General features: G+C 41.6%; 1 protein-coding gene across 9 annotated transcripts in view; it reads left to right on the top strand.

Moving 5' to 3' along the window:
- Nucleotides 1-25,098, top strand: part of ZNF536 (zinc finger protein 536) — a 356,142-nt gene that overhangs the window by 223,981 nt on the left and 107,063 nt on the right. For 8 of the 9 annotated variants that reach the window (XM_075433817.1, XM_075433816.1, XM_075433822.1 and 5 more), the window contains one exon: nucleotides 6,702-8,282. In XM_075433817.1, coding sequence (XP_075289932.1) covers nucleotides 6,702-8,282 — 1,581 coding nt within the window. Of the gene's footprint in view, nucleotides 1-6,701; nucleotides 8,283-12,742; nucleotides 14,827-25,098 lie in introns of those variants that run through there. The other variant, XM_075433823.1, reaches the window with a different exon arrangement.

The following is a 25,098-nucleotide window of genomic DNA, read 5'->3' as shown; positions in this document are numbered from 1 at the left end:
AATTACCGTGTAAGAATAGGCATAATAATGAACTAATTAAACCATACAGCAATTCATTTCTAAAATATCTACTGCACAATGGATAAAATAGGTTATCAATAACTGTTTCAATGGTAAAATAAAAAATGCTAGAAAATGTTTTCAATATTTTCATTAAGCAGTATTCTCTGGAATTGTAAGATGTTTAATTTAATTTGCTTTGCATGAAAGAAAACCATGGCTTGTTAGAAATGTTGTTTTGGTTTCGGCTTCCGCCGGCAACAAAAGCGCCACGCGGCCGCCCCTCCCCCCGCCGGCGTGCGGAGGAGAATGGAAAGAAAGAGGCAGAAACTGGTGGGTCGGGATAAGGGCAGTTTAACAGAACAGCAAACAGAGGGAAAACAGGAACAACAACGATACAAATAAGGAGAAAACACAACCACGAACCATACAACAGCCGCTCTCCCGAAACAGGACCAGCGCCGCGCCCCCCCAAGCCGCGAGTGCGTTCCCGCCGCGCCGCCCCCCCCCCCCCACCGGAACGCAGCGTGACGTCACACGGTATGGAATACCGGGCTCTGTTTGGCCAGGTGGGGTCAGCCCCCACCCCCCGGCTGTGCCCCTTCCTGGAGTCCGGTGAAAATTAACCCTGTCCTGGCCAAACCCAGGACAAATGTATAGGATCAAATTGCAACTCTCATTGTCCCTGAGTGATTGTCAAAAACCCACTGGTGGCTGCCAGAGCTTTAGGTTCTGGGGTTCTTGTACTGATGCACAGCCCTCACCATCCTGAAGAGCAGCATGACGAGGAACAGAGGCGCATACTCCATGAACTCCTTAAGAAATCCTATTCAAAAAGGAGGGGGAGCATTAAGTGGGGAAGGGGAGTAGAGTGCAGTACAGATTTTTAAGAAGCTGCATGTTAAGTACGAAAAAAGAATAAAGAAGCCCACAGCACTAAATATAAATAGATATTTAAGAAGTACAGAGATTTGTTAAGGGAAACTATAAGTAATAGTAAAAATATGTATGTGGCTATTAAGGTTGTGGAGAACAGGGTAAAATTCTGTAGATCTGGCAGGTTTAACAACGGATATCTTGCTAATGCTGGTCAAGAATGGATAAAAAATTATGAAACATGGTATAGAAGACTATATACTCTTCTGCTCTGTTCTCTGAAAGAAGCGTGATGTTTTTTAAAAGGATTTTCCAAAGTTCTTCCAGTAAGTAATGAGGCAGTTATGCTGTAGCCCACTACATTTTAATATTTTTGTAGAATGAATGAGACTTATAGATAAGGTCTTAAAAGCCCTGGCTGAAGAGCTCTCCAAATCATTAAAGTTCATTTAAAAAAACAGGTCTTGGAACATGGAGCAAGTTCCAGAGCACGTGTAGTAGTTAAAAAGCTCTGGCTATTCTAGTATTTCTAAAAAGAAACAGTATTAAGACCTTGAAATTATAAATTGACTACCCTGATGAAAATTTTGGGTAAAATTACAGAATGAATATTTAACTATTAAGAAATGGTAGCATAGTTAATTCAATTTCATTTTATGAAAGTAAGTTCTATCAGGTTTCTCACTTTCTATCAAGGCTTGTGAAAGTAGCTTGTTCTATGTGACAGTTCCCCCCCCCCCAAAAAAAAACACCCCAGTATATAGAGATGAAGTGACACATAAACTGGCAGTTCCACAGCAGTGCTTTCAGCTCCATCTATTTGGTATTTCATCATTATTTGGAAGAGTATATAAAATCACTGTTGATAAAATTTACCAGTGGCACAAAAATGGTAAGATACTAAAAATCATGGGGAGGCACTGATTAGTCACTTAGTCAAGTGGGCTCTTTTCCACAATATGAATTTTAAATCAGCAAAATGTAAAGGAACAAATACTAGAGGTGTTGATGAACTGGGCCTGGGATTATGGTAGAGAAGCAACAGAATATGAGCTGCAAGTTGATTGCTATAGCTATGGATGTAAACAGAGTCTTGGACTGTATAAGCATATTATCAAGTTGAAATTTCATCAGAGCTTTAGTGGCTACCCATAATTTGAAAGGACATTGAAAAATTGGGAAGGGTGTTCCACTCGAGCAAGAGAAGGTGAAGAGGTGACTGGTTTACCGTCCATAAGTACCGTCCTTAGGAAACAGGGTTTTTTATTAAAAAAATCTGTTTAATCTAATAAAGTTCAGTAGTAGGAGCAGACTGTGGACAAATTCAAGCTAGAAATAAGGCACACATTTTGAGTAGTGAAAATACTTCACCAGTCAAACAGTTTACCTAGGGACATGTTGGATTCATCTTCATTGCTGTGGTTGAAACAGAGTATGGTTAAACTGAAAGAAGTATTTTTTGTTTAAAATTGTAGTTATGATTTGATGCAGAAAATGTCACGTGAGGGTCTTTGGCCTGTGTGGTACAGCAGATCAGACTACATGATCATAATTGTTCCTTCTGGCCTTAAAATCTGTAAATGTATTTATAATCTGGCTGTGGTCTCCTTGTACAGCCCGTAGCAGATAATTCCTGTGACCAGTATGATCAGATTGTGTTTTGAGCGGGGCTGGTGGTAGCTTGCGTAGTTTATACATCTGTGTTGTTTATACAACCTATTATACAAATAGACCTGTTTCTGCTGGGCAACATGTGTGTTTCCAGTTATCTACCAAGCTTTTGTGCAGATTTTACAAGCAGCATTGAATTTATATTGTTTTACTGTATCCTGATAAAAAATAGTTCTTGTGAGATGCCTTGTGCCTTGTAAACCAGAGCAGTGGATAGATCAGAACTATGATTATGTTGCCCAGATAAGTTATTCTCTATAAGATTGGGACTTTTTTTACTGTACACATTGGAATATTTGCTCTGTATACTCCATTTTGAAAAGGTTTACAAGGATGCAAACAGGGCCAGAGAATTAGCGAGATCAGGATGGTCATTGCCTTTGTGAACAATGAAAAATGGCTCTTGGATATGAAATGCAGAAAACTATTTTGAAAAAGTCATGTTCCCTCACTCCTACATGGCAACATTAATTTATGTGAACTGATATTAAGTGTTAAATAACGCATCCAGACACTGCTCTTGGCAATATTAACAGGGTAGTCATTACACTAGAATGAATTCTCTGAACCCTTTCCTCAAAGTATGAGATACAAACTAGTTGTCTTCTAACAAGAACCATAGCCTACCTCTGTTGTCCACTGTAGTATTCTTTGGACATACACTATTGCAGCTGCTGATAGAGTCCTGGAAATTAGGGGTCCCTTGGGTTTTCCATTGAACCTAGCGTGCGTTTTGGTTAGGTTGGGCTTTTTGCCACAGCAGCTTATAACTATCTTTTGTCGTTTGTACAGGGGCTTACATGGGGCGTAGCTGGTTGTTCATTTGAATGGAGGAAATAGCATCTGAATGTCTGCATAATTACTGAATTTAGGAAATACTGGTACACTAAATTTAAAAGATTTAAAGGTTATTTACTCCATCCTACTCCCTTCTCCCAGTGCCTGCCCTTGAAATAGCAGCAAAGATTGCTTTGAAGTAAACTAATCACTGCCAATATTTGTATCTAAAATAAAAGAGATAGGTTTTGCATAGTTCCCTTTGAACGGTGTTACTTGGCCAGTCCTGTATCGTAAAGGTGGCACAGTGTGTTGCTACATGTCAAGTCCAATTTCAGACCTTCAGGTTTAGATCTTCTTTCTAGCTGTGCAAGAGGTGGGAGCACCACAGAGACAGTGTACCAAGGCTGGGAGAGGTTTGAACTTTTTATCACGCTGTCTCAGTCAGTGTCTTCTTTCAGTCCAACGCTTGTGATGTTGGTGGCGAGCTGTGTCCAGATCTCCTGTGCTGAAGGGAAGCTCATTCAGTGGAGAGGCCTTTGAGCAGAAAGCGTAATGACTTCAAGGCTTAGCAATTCAGAATAAGAGTATGTTGTTGTGCCCACTGTTTTAGGCTGAAGGTACTTTAAAAGTCCAAAATACTACTAGTATTTTCTCTAGTTAGCGTATTTTAACACACACTCATTTTTACATATACTTACTGCTTTGAACAGCTCCTGCATGCTTTTAGCCACGTCAGTGCGGCCTATGTTGCAAACTTCTCCTCCTCGCTGCAGGAGCAGTTATCCAAAGGTTGACATTCCGCCTGCAATGCCGGGACACACTTTTTAGTGATGTCACTTGATGTGCAATGCAAATACACACTTAACTATCATTAGAATAAAAGGAAGCGCTCAATATAATTGTGTTAAAGATTTCTGTAAAGGCATTAGGGGATGCTGAGGAAGAGCTTTTCCATTAAGAGGAGTGAAAACTCAAAAGTGAGAGCATTTGACCTTATAAGGTCTGGTACATGTTTTTCACCAGTCTGATTACTTCTTAGGCGACACTTGAAATACCTAAGTTGTGTCAGAGGTCACTAGCGACTGTTGACAGTAACTGGTGGGACAAACATCAGAATAACAAAAAACACCTCAAAAATACTGCAGTATGTATGTGCTGTAAAAACCGCATTAATATTTGTCCATGTTCTGACTGGCAGCACAGCTGTCAGAGTTTGCACACTCCCAGACAGCCCTGCAGAAATGCAAACAAATAGACAGCCAGTGTCTTCTGTCCCCTTGTCCCTACCCTGGAACGCCTGCCACGGGGTGGGGTGTGCTCAGCCTCTCACCTGAGACCAGGGAAGCCCAGGCAGAAGTGATCCGTCTCAGCTTAGTGGCTCTTGCACGTCAGTAAGAACTGTTTGCTTTTGCACAATTCCCACTGAAGCGCAGCCCCTACTTCTTGGTGGCGCGCCAGAACTTAATTAGGTGATTGTAGAAGACTCAGAAGTTGCACTGAAAAGTTTAAATCTGATTTCTTCTGTTAAGCTGTGTGGACCCAGGCCTAGAGCACGAACCATGCTAATTACTACCTCCTCCTCTGCTGAACACTTCTTGTTTGAGGTGCTGCACTTTTCTCTTCTAAAAAGGTCTATTAATGTGGTTGATGTAAAGCTCTCATGTCTCACCATTTAGCTTTAGGCTTATGTTATGGATTTAGAATTTCCACTGTTTGTAATTTACTTCAACCCCTTCTGAATTGCCGCTCGTATCCAGCTACTCTTCATGGTCAGTAAGCCTGCTCACGCAGTGCTGTACGGTCATTTGCGTGTTCTGGTGTTGTATCTCATTAGTAAATCCCTGCGATCAGTCAGAGGAGCAGCTTCCCAAGTATTTCGCAGCCTGTCATTTGAGCCTGTAGCTTAAATAACAGAAGTTCGAAAGCCTTTCAGTATTGTTTTAAGAGATTTTGAGGTTATTTAAAATGGGTAACTTTTCAGCTCGTTTGGTAAACTACATAATATTATATAGCATTTTAACTAAGTGGAAGAAGTTTTCAAAACAAATATTTCCATTATACCATTTGGAGAAGGCTTGCCTTTGTCTTTTGGATCACTTCGGAAAACAAGCTACGTAGAGAAAATAGTTTCTTCTTGTTGAGCTCTCTCATAGAAAGAATTGCCAATTGACAGCTTGCAGGTTTTTCAGATTCCTGTCACTTTTAGCGAAGAGTTCCGTGCTTCTTGCTTTAGAAAGAACTCTGCATTGCTAGCAAGTGCTCTGTAAATTTTAGATGCACATTTGCTTAATGTACATTCTTTTTGGATATATCTTTATGATTGTATGTGAATATTTATTATACGTGTAATATTTTCTACCTCTTTTAAAGTAAAGGTAGAACAATAAAAGTTTAGTGTGGGACTCATGTATTTAATTCATGAAAATCATCTTAGATGTTTTAAAACTCTATGAAAGCTAATCCTAGAAAAGCTCTTATGGTAGGTAAATTACACGTTTTACTACCTGAGCGTTAGATATGCCATTAGTACAAATTTAAAGGACTGCAAAAACCAGTAGATAATGCTAATTTCAAACACAAAAACTAAATATATTTTGTACTTCTTTATTACTCGATTTCTTTTTATTTTATTGACTACTTTTTATTTTAACTATATGTTCTTACATGCTGCAATCATAATGTGTAATGATATTAATATTTTATAGAATCTGTATTTATAGTTCTTTATTTAGAAACAATGCAGTAGGTCTGCAGATCTTTGAATCCTTCTGGAATGGTGCCCTCCAAATAATGATAAATTACTTGTGCAGTATGCCATTTGCTAATTATATCCATGATTTACTGCAGAGCAAGACTTAAATCATTCATTTCAGTCTTGCGTAACAGTGCCCTAAAATTTTTAAGTTTAAAAATGGTTTCCATGTGTATAATTTAAACAAATTTTAGACCAATTGTATACACAAAATATTGCAGCCATCCATTGCAGCCATCCATTTGTTACATTCTTTGTCTCTCTTTTTTTAAAACTTGTACTTTTAATGATTACTGTGGTTGAAATTGTTATGCTTCATTTTCATAATCATAGCTTTTAATTCTACAACAGTTTTCTACATGTTAGATTAAGAAAAAGATGGCTAATTGTGTGTAGATACCATGTCATTCCTGAATAGCCCCACATTCTGGAAACCCATTTTAGAAGTACTCGGTTTATAAATTAGTCTTCAATTAAAGGCATTTATGTTTTTTAAATGAATTATTAGCCCTAAGATGATCTTGTTTTCAAACAGCTAATGTTGATTTTTTTTTCTTCACTCATTCGTACGCCAAAGTACAGTTAACTTTCTTTATACTTTTCTCTTTATCCATACCTATAGGTGAGAAGCCTTACAAGTGTCCACATTGTGATTATGCTGGTACTCAGTCTGCGTCCCTCAAATACCATTTGGAACGGCACCATCGGGAGCGACAGAATGGAGCAGGACCACTCTCTGGGCAGACTACAAGTCAAGAACACAAAGACGAGACATCAAGTAAAAGTTCTGTGTTTATTAGACCAGATATATTGAGAGGAGCCTTCAAGGGGCTTCCTGGTATCGATTTCCGAAGTGGCATGGTCTCGCAGCAGTGGACGTCAGGAATTCTGTCTTCTGGAGATCAGCAAGGACAAGCAGCTGGCATGTCTTCTGAAGGGTCTTCAGAAAATATGAAGGGTTCAGACATATCTTCCAAAGGAACACACTTCTCTGAACTTGGCCGTGCTTACCAGAACATGGTTGGGAATGGTGTGAACTTTCAAGGGTCTTTGCAAGCTTTCATGGACAGCTTTGTCCTAAGTTCTTTGAAGAAAGAAAAAGAAATGAAGGATAAAGTTCTATCAGATCCACTTTCAGCAAAAGCTCTGGGCTCAGATGGTGGTGAGGAAAAGATAAACAGCAAGTCCTCACAGCGAAAAACAGAAAAGTCACAATACGAACCTCTTGACTTATCCGTACGGCCAGATGCAGCCTCGCTCCCAGGTTCATCTGTTACTGTGCAAGACAATATTGCTTGGCATGGCTGCTTGTTTTGTTCCTTTACAACTTCATCTATGGAACTAATGGCTCTGCACCTCCAGGCCAATCACTTGGGCAAGGCTAAACGTAAAGAGAACATCATAGGGAACAACAAAGACCAATCTAGAGAAGCTTCTGCCTCGGTTAATAAAGTGAGCTTGCTCCCCTCTTCTGTGCAGTCCAGCAAGGAGGCAGTAGTTTCAAACATACTGAGCCAGCTGGACTCAGCTTCTGAGAAAATGACCCAAGGACAAAATAAAGAGACCCTGGGAGAGCAAAAGAGCGCTGCCTGGCCCAGCCATGTGGAATCCACTTTTTGTAATTTTACAGCAGACTTCTATAAGCAGTTTGGTGTTTATCCTGGTGTTATTGGCACCGGAACACAAAATTCTTGCACCAGTAATGAATCCGAACTAAAAACACAATCCGAAGATGACCCAAATATTCTGCTCTCTGACTCTGTAAATAAAAGTGCTACTGATGACCTTTCTGACATAGCTTCATCTGAGGATATGGAATCTTCCAAGGAAGAGAACATTGAAGATGAGGATATTGACACAGAACCAGATATTATGAGTAAGCAGTTATCTGCCCTAAATAAAGAAAACAGTGAAGGAGGCGACAATATACAAAGTGCAGTCACCTCGCAACCGACACAAGGGCTCGTATCACCACTGCCGCAAGCGTCAGAAAAGCAGTGGCACAGTCAGAATCTTCTGTCCTCCCATGAAACTGCACATGGAGTGATGAAACCTGAACAAGTTCAGGGTCCACAGGTCCTGGAGAAGCAGATGAACATGCTGTCAGTCCTAAGAGCTTACAGCTCTGATGGCTTAGCAGCCTTTAATGGACTTGCAAGTAGCACAGCAACTAGTGGATGTATCAAGAGACCTGACTTGTGTGGTAAGTTTTAGACCTTCTTTTAGACCATTTCAGAAAACACTTGTGCAGAATCATGAAGCTGCTCTTTAAATATACTTAGTCATGTTTGTTAGTAATACATTTTTTAAATGTTAAACCCTGTGGGCCAAATTCTAGTCTTATATGTGGTCTACTCCATTGAAATCAGCAGTGCTGCATGCATATACTTACACAGGATTTTAGAAAGAATTTGCTTTTTAAGCTAGAGTAGCAGCAATATAGACGATCTGTCTGTGCTAGTGGCATCTGAAGGGGATACGTACTGCTTTAGCATACTTAAAGGAGGAAAAAGTTTTAAAAAAATTTACATGGTAACTTGCAAACTTTTCAGTATTTTGATATAAGTAAGAACCCAAGAAAAACACTGGATGCTTTGCCAAGCAAACCTTGCTTTCTCTCTTTTTCTTTCTTTTTTTTTTTTTGGGTGCATTGAATTACCACAGTATTAATGAAATCAAAGGCCAAGTGGAGGGAATGCGTCTGCCTGTGGTGAAGGGCCTTTCTATTTTCTTTACTTTCCCTCCCCCCTTTTTTAATTACATTTTTCTGATTTGTTTCAATGGCACCCATACAGTAGTTGCCCTTGACCATTTTCACTATTCTAACTAGCAGTTGTACAAATTGTGATTTGCCTAATTAAGAATATGCCTCCAGGTAATTAAAAAAACAGCAACACACCAAACAAATAAAACCACCTTTTACCTTTATTAAAACTGCAGTTTTACTTCCTCATATCACACACAGCAAATTTGACAAAAATGAAAGTTAATGCTATTTGGAACAAAGGAGATTGAGGATTTTTTGATTTAGCTCCTATTTTGTCAGCATAGTTCTTGTCTGAAAGAGATTTTAGAGTGTAAATCCTTTTAAAAACAGTATCACTTTAAAAAGCAAAGTCAGCAAAGGACACAAAAACTTCAGTAACACACATTTCACTTAACCTTCAAACTACTCAGAAAACTCATTGTCAGAGCTGAACATGCATAGTAAAATGTATTCAGGTTAAAAGAAGAAAAGGTGATCAACAATTATAAAGCCTGACAATTTAAAATTAAACCCTAAATCTGCAAACACTTAAGGGTGGTTACCCTGGTTAACTTAAGGTTAGTGGGAGCTTTGACTTGACTAGCCTAGTGTGTGTGCTTAAAGATGTCACCCCTTTTTCAGGCTCCTAGCTGCTTTTCCAACTGTATTAGTTGGTCTGATAAAAAAAGCCTGATTTCTCACCCCAAAGTTTATCACACTTGTATTCTTAGAGTATTTTGGGTTCACAATATTTTTGTTACTTGAACTGAATCACAAGCCCAAGAATCTGCATAGCCTTACTTGTAAACTTCTGTGTCTCAGTGCACTAAGAACTAGTTCAAATAATTGGAAATATGTCCAGATTCTTCAAAATCAGCAGTTACATTACTGATATTTCAAAAATAGTTGATAGTTGATTTAAGTTGCAGCTGGTAAAATCCCACCTGATTTTTTTTTCTCTCGGTTTATGGAGTACAATCAATCAATTACAGAAAATGATACAGCAGAGAAATGACGTGCTAAACAAACAAGTAAAAGAATTGGAAAACTAGGATTAGCTGCTTTGTACGAAATATCTTTATACTTTTTCCCAGACAGAAGATTTGTAAAACAAAACAAAAAAAAAACCCTCTAACATTATTATTGAAATGAGGTCATGTTACTTCCATTAGCTTTTTATTTCATCTTCCAATCAACAGACATTTTATGATGGCTTGAGTTTATATGATTTTAAAGACCATATCCCTTTCACAAGCTCTGCCCAGTGATAATGGATTTGACTTGAAGTATGAAGGAAAAAAAAAAACAAACAAACAACAGAAGCTTGTCTGTTCTACTTTTGAAGCTATTTTTTAATGGAAAATGCAGTGCGAATCCTCCTTTCTCCCCCTTCCAAAAATAGCTTTTTAAAATTCTTTACTGACATTCTATTGAGTGTTTGCAGAATGTAAGTTTTAATGGTGACTATTTAAATATATTGTTTCATTTTTCTCAATATCTCACAGCAAAAGTGGATGAGTATGAACAAGCCCCGTGTCAGTATTTCTTTTTTATTTGGTTGGCTTGGACACCGCCCACTCAAAAGTAGTGGTTTTGGGGAGTTTTCATTTTCTCAGTGACATTTTGTACTGTGAAATCACACTCCATCTGTGCATGCTAGTGCGGGGAATCTCACCTGATGTTTCTGCACTTGCAGATTAGCCATCAGGAGCACCCTGTTCATTTATTAGCCTTCCTTCCCTCTTCTACAAAGCCCATGACCTTAGTCATGGTTCCCTTTGTCTCTCCTACTGCCTGAAAGATCAGAAAACCTGAGGCCCATCTCCAGCACCCAATTCCAGGGCATGATTCTCATGTTCCTTTGTATTTTGGGAGACTCTCCGTGCATTTGCCTTTCTTTTTACAGCCAATGATGTGTCAGTTGTTGACATCTCAAGAGAGAACACTGATGCACTTGATACACTCCTTGCACAATCCAGACAGCAAGGTGTGGTGCTCTTTCCACAGTCAGAATACAGTGGAAATAAAATTGAAATAAAATATCTCAGCTTCAGTTAGCTGAGATTGCATCTTTGATTGGCCATTCTAATGAAGTTAAATATCTGGCTGCATAAAAACAAGCTGGGATTTTCAGTGATCCCTGTGGATCATTTTTACTTGGAAGATTCTACCTTAAGGTAATGGGTCATTTTTTAAGTACAAATCTTGGCCCAAAAAGGGTTTTATTTCTAGAAGAGAATGCCACCAACTCACATTGTTGTTTTGGAAAGTCACTGCACATGGGGGTAGCAGTCCTCAGTTTCCCTATGTGTAGAATGAGAGAGGCTGATGTTGTACACATAATTCAGATATGCTCCTATCATGCTTCAGGCTGTCAGGATGAAAGACACAATTAGGAAGGAATCATAATTACTGCATAATACAGAAATTTCCATGTCAAAATGCTGCTGAGAAAAATCACATATTTTTGTAATGTTTCTCCTTTACATACGTAGCAGAATAGGAAAGAAGAGAAAGAAAGAAGAAAATACCTGTGATGAATTTAGAGTTACTCCTAACCTGTACTTGGTTTCTGTGTTTCCAGTGACTATAGCTAGGGGCCAATCTTGTTAATCTTTGCTACCATGCAGTTTCTAAGAAGACGACTTGCCTTTTCTTGCTGCTTGGCAGCCAGTAGCCCAGAGTGGAGTGCAGGCTGAAGGCTTGGTAGCTGTCTGGAGTACCCGTGTACTCTGCTTTCGCAGCGCTTTCTCATTCGAGAAGTTATGCTTGGAGGTTCTAGACCTGCTTTGTATTTAAGTTTTGAAAGATCTGTTTTCCTTTCCATTTATGCTCTTCTCTTTCTCTGCTTGTCTTCCAATATACACGTAGTTGTAGAGCAATAATGGTCTACCTCTTGTTCCAAGTCGTTAATTTACAAGTGATTTGCACAGCATTTATTTATGACAAGACCCTTTCCTTTCTCTCTCTCCTCCCCTTTAAATTTTTCTGCTTTTTGTCTAAGATGGTAAAATTTCCCTACTTGCATTTTCTGCTTGGGAGATACTTAGGCTTTCAAAGAAGAGCTGGTGGGCTACAGAACTATTGGCCAGAGATAGTCGTGGGCATTAGCTGCTTGCTAAATGGGTTAGTGCTATTGAACCCACACTGAATGTATTAGAAGTATTAGTTCCATGTCGTCTCTATAAATCTAATTTGTTTCCATTTATGCTTGCTTTCCTCTGCAATTAGCCCTGCTTTCTTCTGCTTAGGCTCCACCCCATTGTCACTTCTTTCAGTGTATGAAAACAAGGCAGGGCCCTTCTGATGTATGGTTGCAGCTTTGGAGTTCTGATCCTGCAAAGGGCTGAGCACTTTCAGTTTCCTTTGGAGCAGAAAGTGTTCAACATTGCACAGAATTATTAAAATGTTCAGCATTGTAACTTTCTGAAATACCTTCCAAGTGTGGAACTGCAGCACAGAGAAGAGGGCTGGGCAAGGGGAAGATCGATTGTGGCAGATTATTACAGCTTTATTGTCACATAATTACAGTGCTCTACCCCAATGTTTAAATAGTGAATTTAGTCGTTGTAAATTGCTTATTGCCACAGGTGTCAAAACCAAAAAGATTATAATGTTAACCCCTTCAGAACTACCACCAACATATAAAATACAGAAAAATATTTTTAATTGTTTGTGGTGGCTTCACTTCAATCCTTATTGCGGCTCTTTTCAGTGATAAAATCTGCATCAGACAGATATGAAAGGCCTGATATATCCAAGCTCTAGGACAGCTACGAAGCGATGGAAGGTCACCCTACTGCACCAAATTGTAGTACTCCTACCCACTTAAAGTATCTTCTAATGCACTTAAGCAACCCAACATTTTGTCCTGATCTGCAGTTGAAGTAGTAACCAGAATATTCTTTTCCTTCAAGGCAGAACGAAATGATATGGAAATATTACTGCAGACTTTTCTTTAGCCCGTTACGGTAATTTTGAAGAGGTTTCTTTAGTTTCCGTTAGGAGGTCCCAGGCCTGCTTTTGGGAGATCAGCACCTCGGCCCCACGCCTGGGTTTCAGCTGCGCTTCTGGATGTCACAGTGCCATTTGCATGGCACTGTCAAACCAAACTCCTATGGCTTGCTTCCTTTTTTTAATTAACTGGGAATGCCAGTGATCTGGTGAAGTTTGTGTTGCTGGATAAAAGGGCCGGTCTGTGAATAGCATTGTATTTGCCAAATGGTTCGCTAGTCATTTCAGTACAAACAAATGGATGGTGTCTGTAAGTCTGCAAACACTGTTGACATTTAGCCTTGTTTATGTTACTTTCCTTTTGCTGCATATTTTTGGCTAGAAAAGATACTGTCTGAATCAACATTGACTTCCTAAGCAGAAGCAAAGGACCCAATCTTGCATCCCTCATTCTTGATGACTTACATGACTAAGGATTGCAGAATCAGGTCCTATGTTTGCTTGACTTTTAATTTAGTGGCTATATTAATGTAATTTAATTTGATTGTATTTTGTTGTATCAGAACTCAGTCAGGTGACAAGTTCAGTATCACAGTTTTGTTTACTGTTGAGAACTTTAATTTCTTACCATTTTTTGTACTGCTGTGTAACATTCCCATCCTATTTATGTTTCTGGACGTTAACCCCTAAAATATCTGATACAGCTAAGTGCTGAGTACCTTCTATTCCCAGTGAAACTGGAGGCATTCAGTCCCTCCTAGCACCAGATCTGAAAGGGGGATTGTGTTTGCAAAAGGAGGCCTTGGTATGTGCCTTGATTTCAGACATCAGTGGCCAGCCGCACCAAGGCAAATCCCTAGCACAGAAAGGCTTTTCTTTTCTTTGCAGAGACAAAATAATGATGTAAGCTTAGAGCTGTATGATTTTACTCTAAGTTTCATCTCCCAAACAATATATTCTTATTGGTTTTGTCATATCCAGGTCAAATGTAAATTATAATTTAGGATTAGGCAGAGGCATAGAGATGTTTCCAGGTCTTTCCAAAGTGAGACAATGCTCTGGTTTGTTTCTTGGTTCAGGAGTATCTATTCTTGTGTCTGAGGTATAGTGTTTCCTAGAACTACTCATAAACACGAACAACTTAGGCATCCTTGTAAGTCAAAACTAAGTGTACAATTAATACCTATTATGAGGCCAATTTTAAACAATTAATTTGACAGCAATTGTAATTTTATGTTACAGGCTTTTGGAAATAAATAACCAAATTCATCTTTGTAATCTAAGGAACTCAGAATATCTTTATGCGGAGATGATCTTGTGATGCACAGTATTGCATATCTGGAATTTCTGAAGTTTGCTCCCAACTGCCTAGATACTTGTAGTGCCAGGGATAATTACCTGAGGCTTGTTAATTGTTTCAGCAAAGAAAAAATATATACCTTAAGTGTAAGCATTAATATATGTATACACAATACATCCACAATATATAACAAACCATCATAATAGTACAAAAATAGAGGTCCTGAATATGTTCTGTTATTTATGTGTTTGGCAAGCTTAGGGAATGGACTTTAGTATGAGTGAAAATTCTCTTAACATTTTTAAGGTTATTTATTGTCATTTCTATTTGAGTTTTTAATGGTCCTGTATTTTGTAATGCTTTAGCAGGAAAAAATACTGTAGTTATCTTTTTTTCGTATTCTTTAAGCAATATTTCTAGCTTAATATATTGTGCCAGGCTTTCCAATATTAACCAAGAAAGACAGTAAAATTCAATGAACAGCACTCTGACATCCACAATTTAAAACCTGTGATTGAAGTGAAATGTGTAAACTTCTAGTGGGTTATCATGTGCTTTGGAATAGAGTATTGTTGGAAGTAATTAGAAAATATATTAAGGTCTCCTGGTAATGAAGGTATGTAAGTTTTAATAATTGTTGCTTTCTGAATAAGTGTCAAACTATATCTTTAAATGTATATGGAGTTACAAGTTAGGTCACTTCTGAATGGAATGTAAAACAATACTAAAATGCTTCAATAACTTATCTCAGTGTTGCTAATAAAAAAAAAAGCTGTTAACCATTAGTGCAGTTTTGAGTCATTTTGTTAATTCATTCAAGAAAAATCTTTGACAAACTGTTGTACCTTTTGGTACACCGAAGACCACTCATGCAATCCACAGTTGTTTAAAGCTTTGAGAGGCAAACTCTGCAAAGCTACTTGTTGGCCACGTAAAGAACAGTGATTAAAAATGCAGTCTCCCAAGGAAGGAGTGGTTTGTCGTTGGAACGATGCCATGGATGGTTAGGCAGGTATATGAGGGGGGGTGTTAGACTTGTTTTCTCCTTTGCAGAACATGTCTTGGTAATGTGGGACCTATTTCCCCCGTCACTGGTGAAATCCAGCAGAAATTTTCATGGAGCCCACTGGGTTAAAAATGGTAATGTGGGATGGATTAAGTGTGTGTGTATTAGTGCCTGGGTGCTTGGCCAGGATGAGCTACGTGTTTGGATCCAGTCCTACAGCTGGAAATATAGCCTTAGTGAGTAACGGATATACAACATCTATCCCAGCGGAGAAATACCAGGAGCACGCAGCCCATGAGTGATCTTTCTTGGTTCATTTTGCCTAGCCTTACATTAAGTCCCAGTCTTCGATACTGCAGATCGCGCTGAACTCTCCTTTTTGTTTCCCATGGGAAGAACGTGCGATAAGTGTCCTGAGACTAGCCTTCCTCCTCAGACGCGCGTACGGTTCACCCAGGGTGAAGCAAGCATAGGATAACAAGCAACCAGTCGCATCAGTCCCAGTAGTGTCACTCAGGTCTATGGTAAGTGTTTCCAGGATGGGGCCCACAGGAGGCGGCCAGTTGTTCGGCGCACTGCTGAGTGCGCAATGGGAGCTAAAGGAGAACATGACTAGGGCTCCCAGTGTCACATCTTCATTAATGCTGTCAGTTTTGAATAGCATATCGGTACTTTTTATTTATTCCACCATGAGTCAGGACCTGACATTTTAGTGTTCTGTGTCATACTGAGAAAAATCTGTAGTTCAGCAGTAGGACAATTATATTATTTTGGAAGGGCTAGAAATAATACAGCATTTGTGAGACAACTGTAACATTTATCCAGACTCAGTGCGAGATTGTTCTTCCTTTTATTTGGAGAGCACTTCCAAAAAAGTATCAAATAGGAGCAAAGGAAAAAAAAGACAAGAAAAAGTGGCAATTATGAATCCATTTAACCCCCATAGGGTATAATCTCATTTTGTGTAATACCCCTGGCTGTTACATGCCTAAACTCCTATGCAGTGAGCTGTGACTATAGTCCTTATTGTCCTGTGGGCAATATGACTAAGGAAAAAATAACTCTGTAATACAATGGAGCATTTGTCTGAACAGCGTAACCTAAGGTCCATAACATCAAATCTAAAGTTGTAATTATACAGCTGCAGTCACACCACTCAAGTGAAGGCTGTGTCAGCACTTGTATTATATAAGAAATGCTGTTTTCAAGGGTTGATGAGTCATATGCAAAAAAACATTTCTCGCTAAACAATTGTTCTGGTTGTTCTGAAGCAACCTCTAGGTACGAGCCTTTCCCCAGCAGGACATGGTCATGTCGGCTGCAGTCTGCCATGGCTTAACTTCGCAGTTTATTTTGCTAATGAATGTATCTTCTCCGAGCTAGGAAATTACCTAGAAGGTTTTGGTTTCTGTGGAGTTTTATTATTATCAAAACACAAGCTAGTGAGGAAAAACCCAGGGTGGGCGAGGTCTTCACTAATGAGGATTGTAACAGGTGAAATGTCTTCCTTGGAAATTATAAAATTAGCATTTTCTTTTCCAGTTTGTCATCATCCCCAATGTTGATTTAAGTTCTCCAATCAGAACGCTTCCCTATGAGACCCCATCACAGTTTCATTTTTTGAGACGCCTTGAAACTGGACCTTTCAAGCTCGCAGTGACTGTTATTGCCACTTGAAGCAGCCAGACATTTACTGGCAAGGAGCAGGCAGGAAAGGGGTTTATTTACAGCAGCACGCAGAGGTGGACTAGGAGCACTATGCCACCCCTCCTGTGCGAATGTGAAAGGAATGTGCTTAAGATTGAGACCAAGTACCAGAAACCACAACAATTTTCCTACTACATGAAATTTCTAGATAGGTGTGCTGGTTGTGAGTGGCTTCAGCGAGCAGATGCCCCTGCCCGGAGCATCGCCATTTACCAACAGGTGTTCCTGAGGCTGCCCCACGCCGGGTGCTGGCAGCCCAGCCGCCCAGCCCGACCCCTTGTCTGTGGGGCGGGACGCAGGCCAACGGCTTGTTTTAAGCCGATCTCCTCTGATCCAGGGCGTCTGTAGCGCCGTTCCCTGCATAGAACAGCCATTGTTCAGCTCGCAGAGCAACAGTGGGGTAGAAAATAGCATGCCATGCTGGGGATCAGAGAGGGAATTGTTCCGTAATTATCTCGTACTGAAGGAAAAACCCAAGGCGTATCCCGATATGTGCCATGACTCTGGCAGAACAGGAGTCTTTTAAAAAAGGTTTGGGGAGAGGGGCTCGCGTTCAGAAGCTGGCGGCCCTTGCTCCTCTGGCAGGTCTACCTGTGATTCGCTCACTGACCACAGGAAAAAAAGAAAAAAGTTTTCTGCTTTGGATTCTCCATTGTGAAATGGAAAATAATAGTACTTATCTCCCTGGTAGGAGTGCTGTGAGGATAAATGAATTAATTAATGTTTGTAAAGCACTTTGAAGATGAAGAATGTTATGTAAGTCCTCAGTGCATAAATGCTTCCTTCTCTGATCTAACTACAGTAAGCTATAAAAATATATTGATGAAAATATACACCCATTGGAAGTACGTGTTGGGTGTGTGTATCCCTTCAGTAACCCCGCGGCGTTTGTGAGCCCGACGTGCCGCGCCGCACAGAGCGGGGAGCGCGGTGCTGAAACCTGCCTTCAGCCTCAGCCCTGCGCCTGGGGGCTCTCGGTGCCTGCAGGAGCTTTGCCGTGTTTTGGCCTTGATGTCTTCCTGTCAAATCCACGAATTTTGACCTCGGAGCTTTTCAGTGTGTCTGCTGGGTTCAGCCACTGGTTTCTGCCCGCCGCCGCAGCCTGCCAGCCCCAGCCGTGCTGTGGTGCCGTGCAGCACCGGCACCTGAGGCGGGTGATGGCCCAGCACCGTGTCGGGGGGGGCCCCCAGCCCACCGCCAGCATGTGCATCCCCCTGTCCTGTGCCCATGTCAGGACAGAGGACCTGCCACACTGTCCGCCACAGTCTGTCCACTCCTTTTCAGCATCAGTGTGATGCTCCACATTCAGTCCCCGCAGTGCTCCGCAAGTCCCGGCATTCCTGCTCACACTCGCTGATCTGATGGCTGAACTGGCCATTGTGTGGTTTTTAATTGAATGGCAGTGACTTCAGTTTGCTACTTGGAAGTTTAAATTTTTATTGCCTGATTTTCAACATTACCATTCTAGATTAGTCCTTGCTGCTTTACTTTATTATTTCTTTTTTTATTCAAGCCAGGAAGTGCGTTTGATCCCGAACAGCTCACATGTGTAACAAGGCAAGTTGAGAGGATGCAGGGAAGGAAAAACAACACTTCAGCCATAGAGAGATGTGACTTTTATCAAGAGAGACATGTAAGAAAAGGTTTGTGCATTGAAATGAACAGGCTGAAGACAAAATTCAGGATTTCTCAGGTGCTCTCCTCGGTTCACAGCTGCGATGCAGACCAGTTTGTGGACCTTAGGAGAGAGGACCACGTTAGCCTGAATTGTGTCTTGCTTCACTTGTCCCTGGGTACAGCTAACCCTGTTCCAGTCTGTGCGCTTGGTTTTCTTTTAAATCCTTTGAAATCTTCCCGGTAAACCTGTTCCTGGTGTTGGAGTGTGGGGGAGTGCAGCATGCTGCTGCTGTGGGTGCAGGTACCCCGCTGGCACGGGCTGTGAGCCCCCAGCCCTGCTCCGCGGCAGCTGAGGGCTCCGCTCTCCCTGCTGAGAGCTGGAAGGGGGCGGCAGCTTTTGCCCAGCAAAATCTGCTCCCGTGCCACCTTCACCCAGATGCCAAATGCACCAAGATGCGTCACTGGCACAACCAGACATCCCCAAACTCTGACCAGCACCTGCAAACACCCAGCAGTGCGATGGATTTTTCCATCCCCTGACACGAGAACTATTTAATAACAGGAGGGCCTATGGGTGCATTTGCTAATCGTTACATAACTCTGTATAACTGTTGGGGTAAAAACGAAAAAAAACAAACCAGAAAAGCTTTCCCGAAGGATAGAGGTGGGAATCCCATTAACATGACAGCTCCCTCTTTAGTTGCCAAAATGATTGACAGCTGGATAAGGTCAGAAGATGAAAACCAAGCCATGGGGGACAGAGCGGGGTGGGGAGGGGGCCAATCAGTTGAATAAAAAACTGAGTGTCAGTGCTGGGGGAAGGAGAAAACCGGCACTCCCACTAGAAAAATCCTCACCCTCTGCTCCCCTACTGTTTGTTTGGGGAAAATGCTGCAGCTTAATCAGAATTATTTACAAGATAATGGTCCATTGTTTGTAGTAAGACAGATGCTGTCTGTGGGAATTTGGTGTTTTATGCTCCGTGCATTACAGTGCCATTGCTGTGTACAGATGGGATCACAGTGGTGTTGTTGTTATCCACTTTTTGGAAATTTGGAGGATCCTTACCGTGAAAGGAGGATCCTTAAACAGAGAAAAAAACAGTTTTTTCAGACCCAGAACTGGGATTTCTCTTAAGGTAGAATTGTGTTCGTACGTGTATGGGAGAAGAAGAGGACAAGGTGGAAGCAATTTGCTTGACACCTATGGCATGAAGGGTCCCTAGGCTGACTTTACTTGGTGGTGGTGGACATGGATTCAACAGATGGATGGATCCCGTGTGTCTTTCCACAGGGGAGGAGATGTGTTCTGGTGGGGTATGTCGGTGGTCCCTCCTTTGCTGGTGGCTGGCAGAGTTGCTTGGAAGGTGGTGGGAGATGTACACAAACACGTCTGTGCAGGAGTACAAGTCTTGCCTGTGGAGTTACTGTCCTCTGGTTGTGCGATTGCAATGCGTGATGTTCCCTGCCCTCCTCCCCAGGCTGCAAGTTAAACATGGAACACTTCTGTTTCACCAGAGAACTTCATCCTGATGGTTTTGTGGGTGAAGCTGTGGGAAAGGAAAACTAGATTTTCACTGGATTCATACTGAAAAAATCTCACCCAAAAACCCAAAGAGAAAAGATGTCCCTGCTCGTGGCAGGGGGGTTGGAACCAGGTGATCTTTAAGGTCCCTTCCAACCCAACCCATTCTATGATTCTATTTAGAAGATCAAATGCAAGATTCTTTTAAAAAATTTGTTTAATCCCAGCAGAAACTCTGTGTCTGTAACAACCCCTTCTGGCCCAAGTAGAAAGTTCGATGTGGAGGCCTAGAGCCTGGCAAAGGGAACAAGTCCGTGTCATGCAGGTGGGTGACCCTGTGCCACATGAGGCTCGCTGCATCGGGGAAGAGCAGGGAGCTCTGGCGAGGCCTCTGTCAGCATGTCCGTCCCAGCGGCTGCCTGCAGCTGCTTCAGCAAAGCAGCACCCACAGGTCTTTCCCGTGACTCTGGGGTGAGAGGACAGGGACCGTGCCACACGGAGCTCTGTGGTGCTGTGCCTCTCAGGAGCAAATCCTGCCTTGCCTTTTCTACCCAAACCGCTGAAGCCTGTGAGATGAGAAGTTTCTCCTCAGGTTGCTGTGCTTTGGAGCAGGACCTGCAAGCAAGGTGCAGGACAAGGGGGTGGAGGGTGTCTGGGTGGGTGTGGGTGTATGCTTGTATGTGTGTGCATTTCCTCTCTCAAAAATCTGCTTTTAGTGTGAAATAGCTCACATGTTACCTCGGCAGAGACCAGTGTGCACCAAAGGCAACCATGAGACGACAAATCACCAGAAAGGCTCCAGAGGGGATTCTGAGCATCCACGTCTGGTGTCCCAAGATCCATTAGCTTTCAGGTAAAATGGAAAACAATGACCATCTTTTTTGTATGTGAGATAATTAAGCTCTCTTTCCATCACTGCAAAATACCTGAGTTTCCCTGGAGAAAGCAGAGGCCCTGGGGATGGGGAGTGAGACAGGGAAGGGCCAGGAATGACTAATTTGCAGTCTTTGGAGCATGGCATCCCTCTCCCCCTTGAGGTTCCCTATGTGAGATACTGCTCATGCGCTTGTTCCGGAAGAAAGGCTGTGCGGCTGGAAATGGGTTTCCAACATCAGTGTGTCCTCCTCCGTGTGGGCTCCCCCCAAAACGGGTCGTGGGAGGAGGCAGGTCCGAGTCCTCCTTCCCTCTGGGCTCAGACTGCTGCCAAGGACAGAGCCGACAGCATCAGATCACAAGTAGAAACCGCTTTGCCCAAGAAAAGGGTTCTCCTCAGGTTTTTGTGAAATGGCGTTTTCCAAGAATGTCCTTGAAGGGTTAGATCTGCATGGGGGATTGCCTTCCCGAGTGATTCCATTTTTTGTAAGTGTTTCCGGTAGAATCTGTACCGGGAGCTCTAAGTTTTTTCCTCCAACTCAGCATTTATTTGCAAAATCTTAATTTTGTATTTCCTGACATTTAAACTTTTCAGCCTAATGTTCTAATAAGGATTCCGTCTGTCTGTCTAAATAAAGCTTCGTTCTAATGAGGACACTATCCATCTCCTGAGATGGAGCCATAACGACTTCCAGCCTCCATGTAAATTTAGCTAGGCTCCCGTCTCCACCCTCTTCTCCCCACAGCTCTTTGTTTGGGGTGTAAATTATCTGTTTTGGGACAAAGTTGTGCAGAATTTCGTTTTGGGTCAAGTGACTGAGCTATTGTGTGAGCCTCTGCTTTCTCTCTGAAAAGGGGGATTTTGCTCACTCCCAGTTGTATGTTCAGTGCCTGCTTATTTGCAATTTTTGTTCATAAGACTCTGGGTTTTCATGCCAACAATTTTCTGTTTGAGTTATTGGAGTAGGGAGGTTGTGGGAGCATGCCAGTGTCAAAGGTTGTCGCTTGAATGATAATTAATAACATTATCAGACTGATTATGTGTTTAGATGTCCAGAATCAGGAGTGAATTGAACTTGTTAAATTTAATTCCTACCTCCGAATATCTGACTGTTTCCCATGGCTGGGAGACAGGCATGCTTACCAGTCTTGCATTTGCATAAAGGACAAAACCAGGCATTTGAGAGGGCAACAACTAACAAGAATTGCTGAAATTCTGAGCTTCTGGCATTCATGGGGCTTCTCTTACGGCACCATCTCTCTGCGAGCTTCTGCCAAGGAGAAGAAAGCGCAGATCGGGTCCACGATAATGTTTATAGACCCTGGTTTCATTGTGTCAGCTGCTGACTGAAACGTTGAGTCATTTGAGATTGGAGATTATGTCTTCTAAGGTCCCGAAGAGCCGTTTCACATGCGACCGATTACCTCTGTCAGAGGCGGGAGAACCAGGTCCCACCTCAGTGGGTGGGATCTGAACTCATGCTTTCAGAGGTAAATAACAGGGTTTTTAGACCTTTGTGCCTCTCGGTCCCTTATAGCCAGACCTTTTCTGTTAAAACTGTTGAAATTACAAACCAGTAATAAAAGGATCATATGTGTTTCCCACTGAACAGGTTCTTTAAGGCTATTATGATAATTAAAAACATATGGTGCCTACACAAGTCAGAGGGAAACCACAGATGTACAAATTAGGTATTATATAAGGTTTTTTTCTTTTTTGCCCTTTCAAAAATGACAAGCCAAAGAAGTACAAAGAGATAAAGATGATAATTTTTTGGAGGTGGTAGGTAAGCGTTTTGGATTTTTAATCATGAAATATGTAAACCTCCTTTCTTATCCATAATCAGAGCAAACTCTTTCTAATACACAGGAAGAAAAAAGCCAGTAGCGTAAGAATGCAGTATTTATGGAAGGAATAAGGAAACACTTTGTTTCATGCAAGTTATTGGAGACCAGGAAACCTTTTGCATTTTTTATGATGTTTCCCTGCACAGACACCGAGGATTATATTTATTAAATATTGAATTATATTGAAATTGGATTGATGCAGCCAAAGAAGGACATTTCTTTGTATTCCATTTTTTCTCCCTTTAAAAAAGGGAAATGTACTAATATTGATTGCAGTACAAGTAGTCATTTGTTTTAATTTAAAAATATAGGATTGATTTTGAGAAGGTGATAAATACTGCTAATAAAAAAATTCAAAATGGGGATTTATAATGATTCTCTGTTAAGTCAATGGTTTAGTGAGGCTAACTTATAATAAAGGTAGAGACGTGCTGAACTATCCATAGCTAATGGGTTATTTGCCATTTGCTAGCGCTGCAAACTTTCCTTGGTTTGCTGGGTCCTGCTACAAAAGGTAAAATTTATGTCATCTTATGTCTCCTTGCTCTTGTTTTGTCTTTCTTTTGCTAAAAACGGGGAGCTGAGAGTCTACCAGCTGGCGAAGGGCCCCCTTCCTAGGCAGACGTGTACAGGTATTTCACAGAGAGTGGCCGGGTGCAGGTGTGGCTGGGATCGATGGTTGTGATGGGTCTCAACTTCTCCAGCGGCGCGGTGCAGCTCCCTGGGTTTCGGGGTCTCTCAGCCTCTGCACAGGTCTTTCCTGGTGGCACGCGGGACGGGCAGGTCGCAGCAGCACCTGAAGCAGCCCCAAAGCCCTGTACCGTGTAGCCGTTGCTTTGAGCCCCAGGGCTCACGCAGCAGCACCTTGCCTTGCCCCGGGCAGCGGGAGACCCTCCTCTCCTCTACCCGCCTCGGCAGGGGCTGCTGGGGCTCCCTGCCAGCAGCAAGGCCTGCTGTGGCGTGCAGTGCCGGGGTGGGTAGATGTCTTCCCACCAGTACGGAGCTCTGCAGCCTCGGGGGTGCAGGGGTCTCCGTATGGCGCCCGTGGGAGCGTGCCATGGGGAGCATCCTGGCACTGGGCTGGCGGCCGGCCTTCCCTCTCCCCCAGTCCTGAGCTCGCCCCAGGATGCAGCGCAGCATTTGGAGGCTTTCGCTCTGTTCGCTTACATTTTATCCCATTTTTCAGTATAAAACAGACAACTCTTTTTTTTTTTTTTCCTTTTCCCCCCCCAAAGAAACTTTTAGAAGAGAACAAAAAAAAAATCTGGAGAAAGAGGAGAGGGAGAAGTCTGATGCTAATACTTCAGGTTTGCAGGAGTGGTGGTTGAGCAGGCGTTTCTGAAGAGAGCTTTTCTTTTATTGAGTGAGTGATAGCAAACTCAGTGTTATTTCACATGTAGGTATTACCATTTTAACTTTTACTGAGGTAAAATAACACCTTGTCACTCAGTGCAAATACCAATCACAAAATGAATTAATTGTAATAACTGTTGTCAACAGAACAAAAGACTTGTTGCTTTCCTAAGCAGATTTCAGTGCCACTGATAACTATATACAGAGGTCCCCATTGGGCTTATTCAGTGTATGTAGTCAGAACATAATTTCATCTGTCTTTCTCTGCATTTTGTTGCAAAAGTCTCAGAAATTGAGTTTAAAAAACCTGTATTTTTTACATATTGCTAAGTATACACTTCTCCAGTGCTTATGCTTTTTTTCCTCAAAGAATCCCTAAACATTTTTACTAGTTAATTAACACTTTTTCATGGCTAATTTATTAAATAATTAACAAGCTTGTAACACTCTGCACAAGCTATTTATTCACCTTATGCCATGACGGACAGTTACTTTCAGAAAAAGTATGGGCGGCTTTTTTGCTACACCGAATATATTGTTGTTAATGTTACTTCTTTAGCTAGTCATCTTTATACAAAACAAACAGTACGATTGCAATAGATGGGTGAAATTTCCTTTGAAGAGGGGGGAAGAGAGAAAAAAATAGCCAAGAAAAGCAAAATTCTTCATACTTGTGCTAACCACAAATTTATTCAAGTGAAGTTTGGGGGGGGGAGGGGGGAGAACTAATTAACTAATATCACAAAGGAGCCTCAGTACAGCAGGAATCAGTGCCAATATGCTGTACTCATTTTACATGGCTGTTTAGCTTAATAATAAAAAGTACTATGGCATATCCTCTATATTTACTGAAAATGCTACGTATTTTCTTAAAGAAACATGCATTAGTATTGCAGCCTGGGATAGTCATAGAGACCATTGCCAATGGAGTAAACGCTCCTCAGGAACTGACCCATAGAGGGATCAAAGGTCCCTTTTGCATCCTTATTTAACAGCATATGTGTTTTAGATTGCTTTCCCCCTCTTCCCCTTCAACGCATACCGATGGGCTTCACTACTCCCTGCCCTGCTTGGGAGCAGAATCACAAACT

The sequence above is a fragment of the Opisthocomus hoazin genome, chromosome 12 (genome assembly GCF_030867145.1).
Source record: "Opisthocomus hoazin isolate bOpiHoa1 chromosome 12, bOpiHoa1.hap1, whole genome shotgun sequence".
Taxonomy (NCBI): domain Eukaryota; kingdom Metazoa; phylum Chordata; class Aves; order Opisthocomiformes; family Opisthocomidae; genus Opisthocomus; species Opisthocomus hoazin.
The sequence above is the reverse complement of the archived record's forward strand: the minus strand, read 5'-3'. Positions and strand labels throughout refer to the sequence as shown.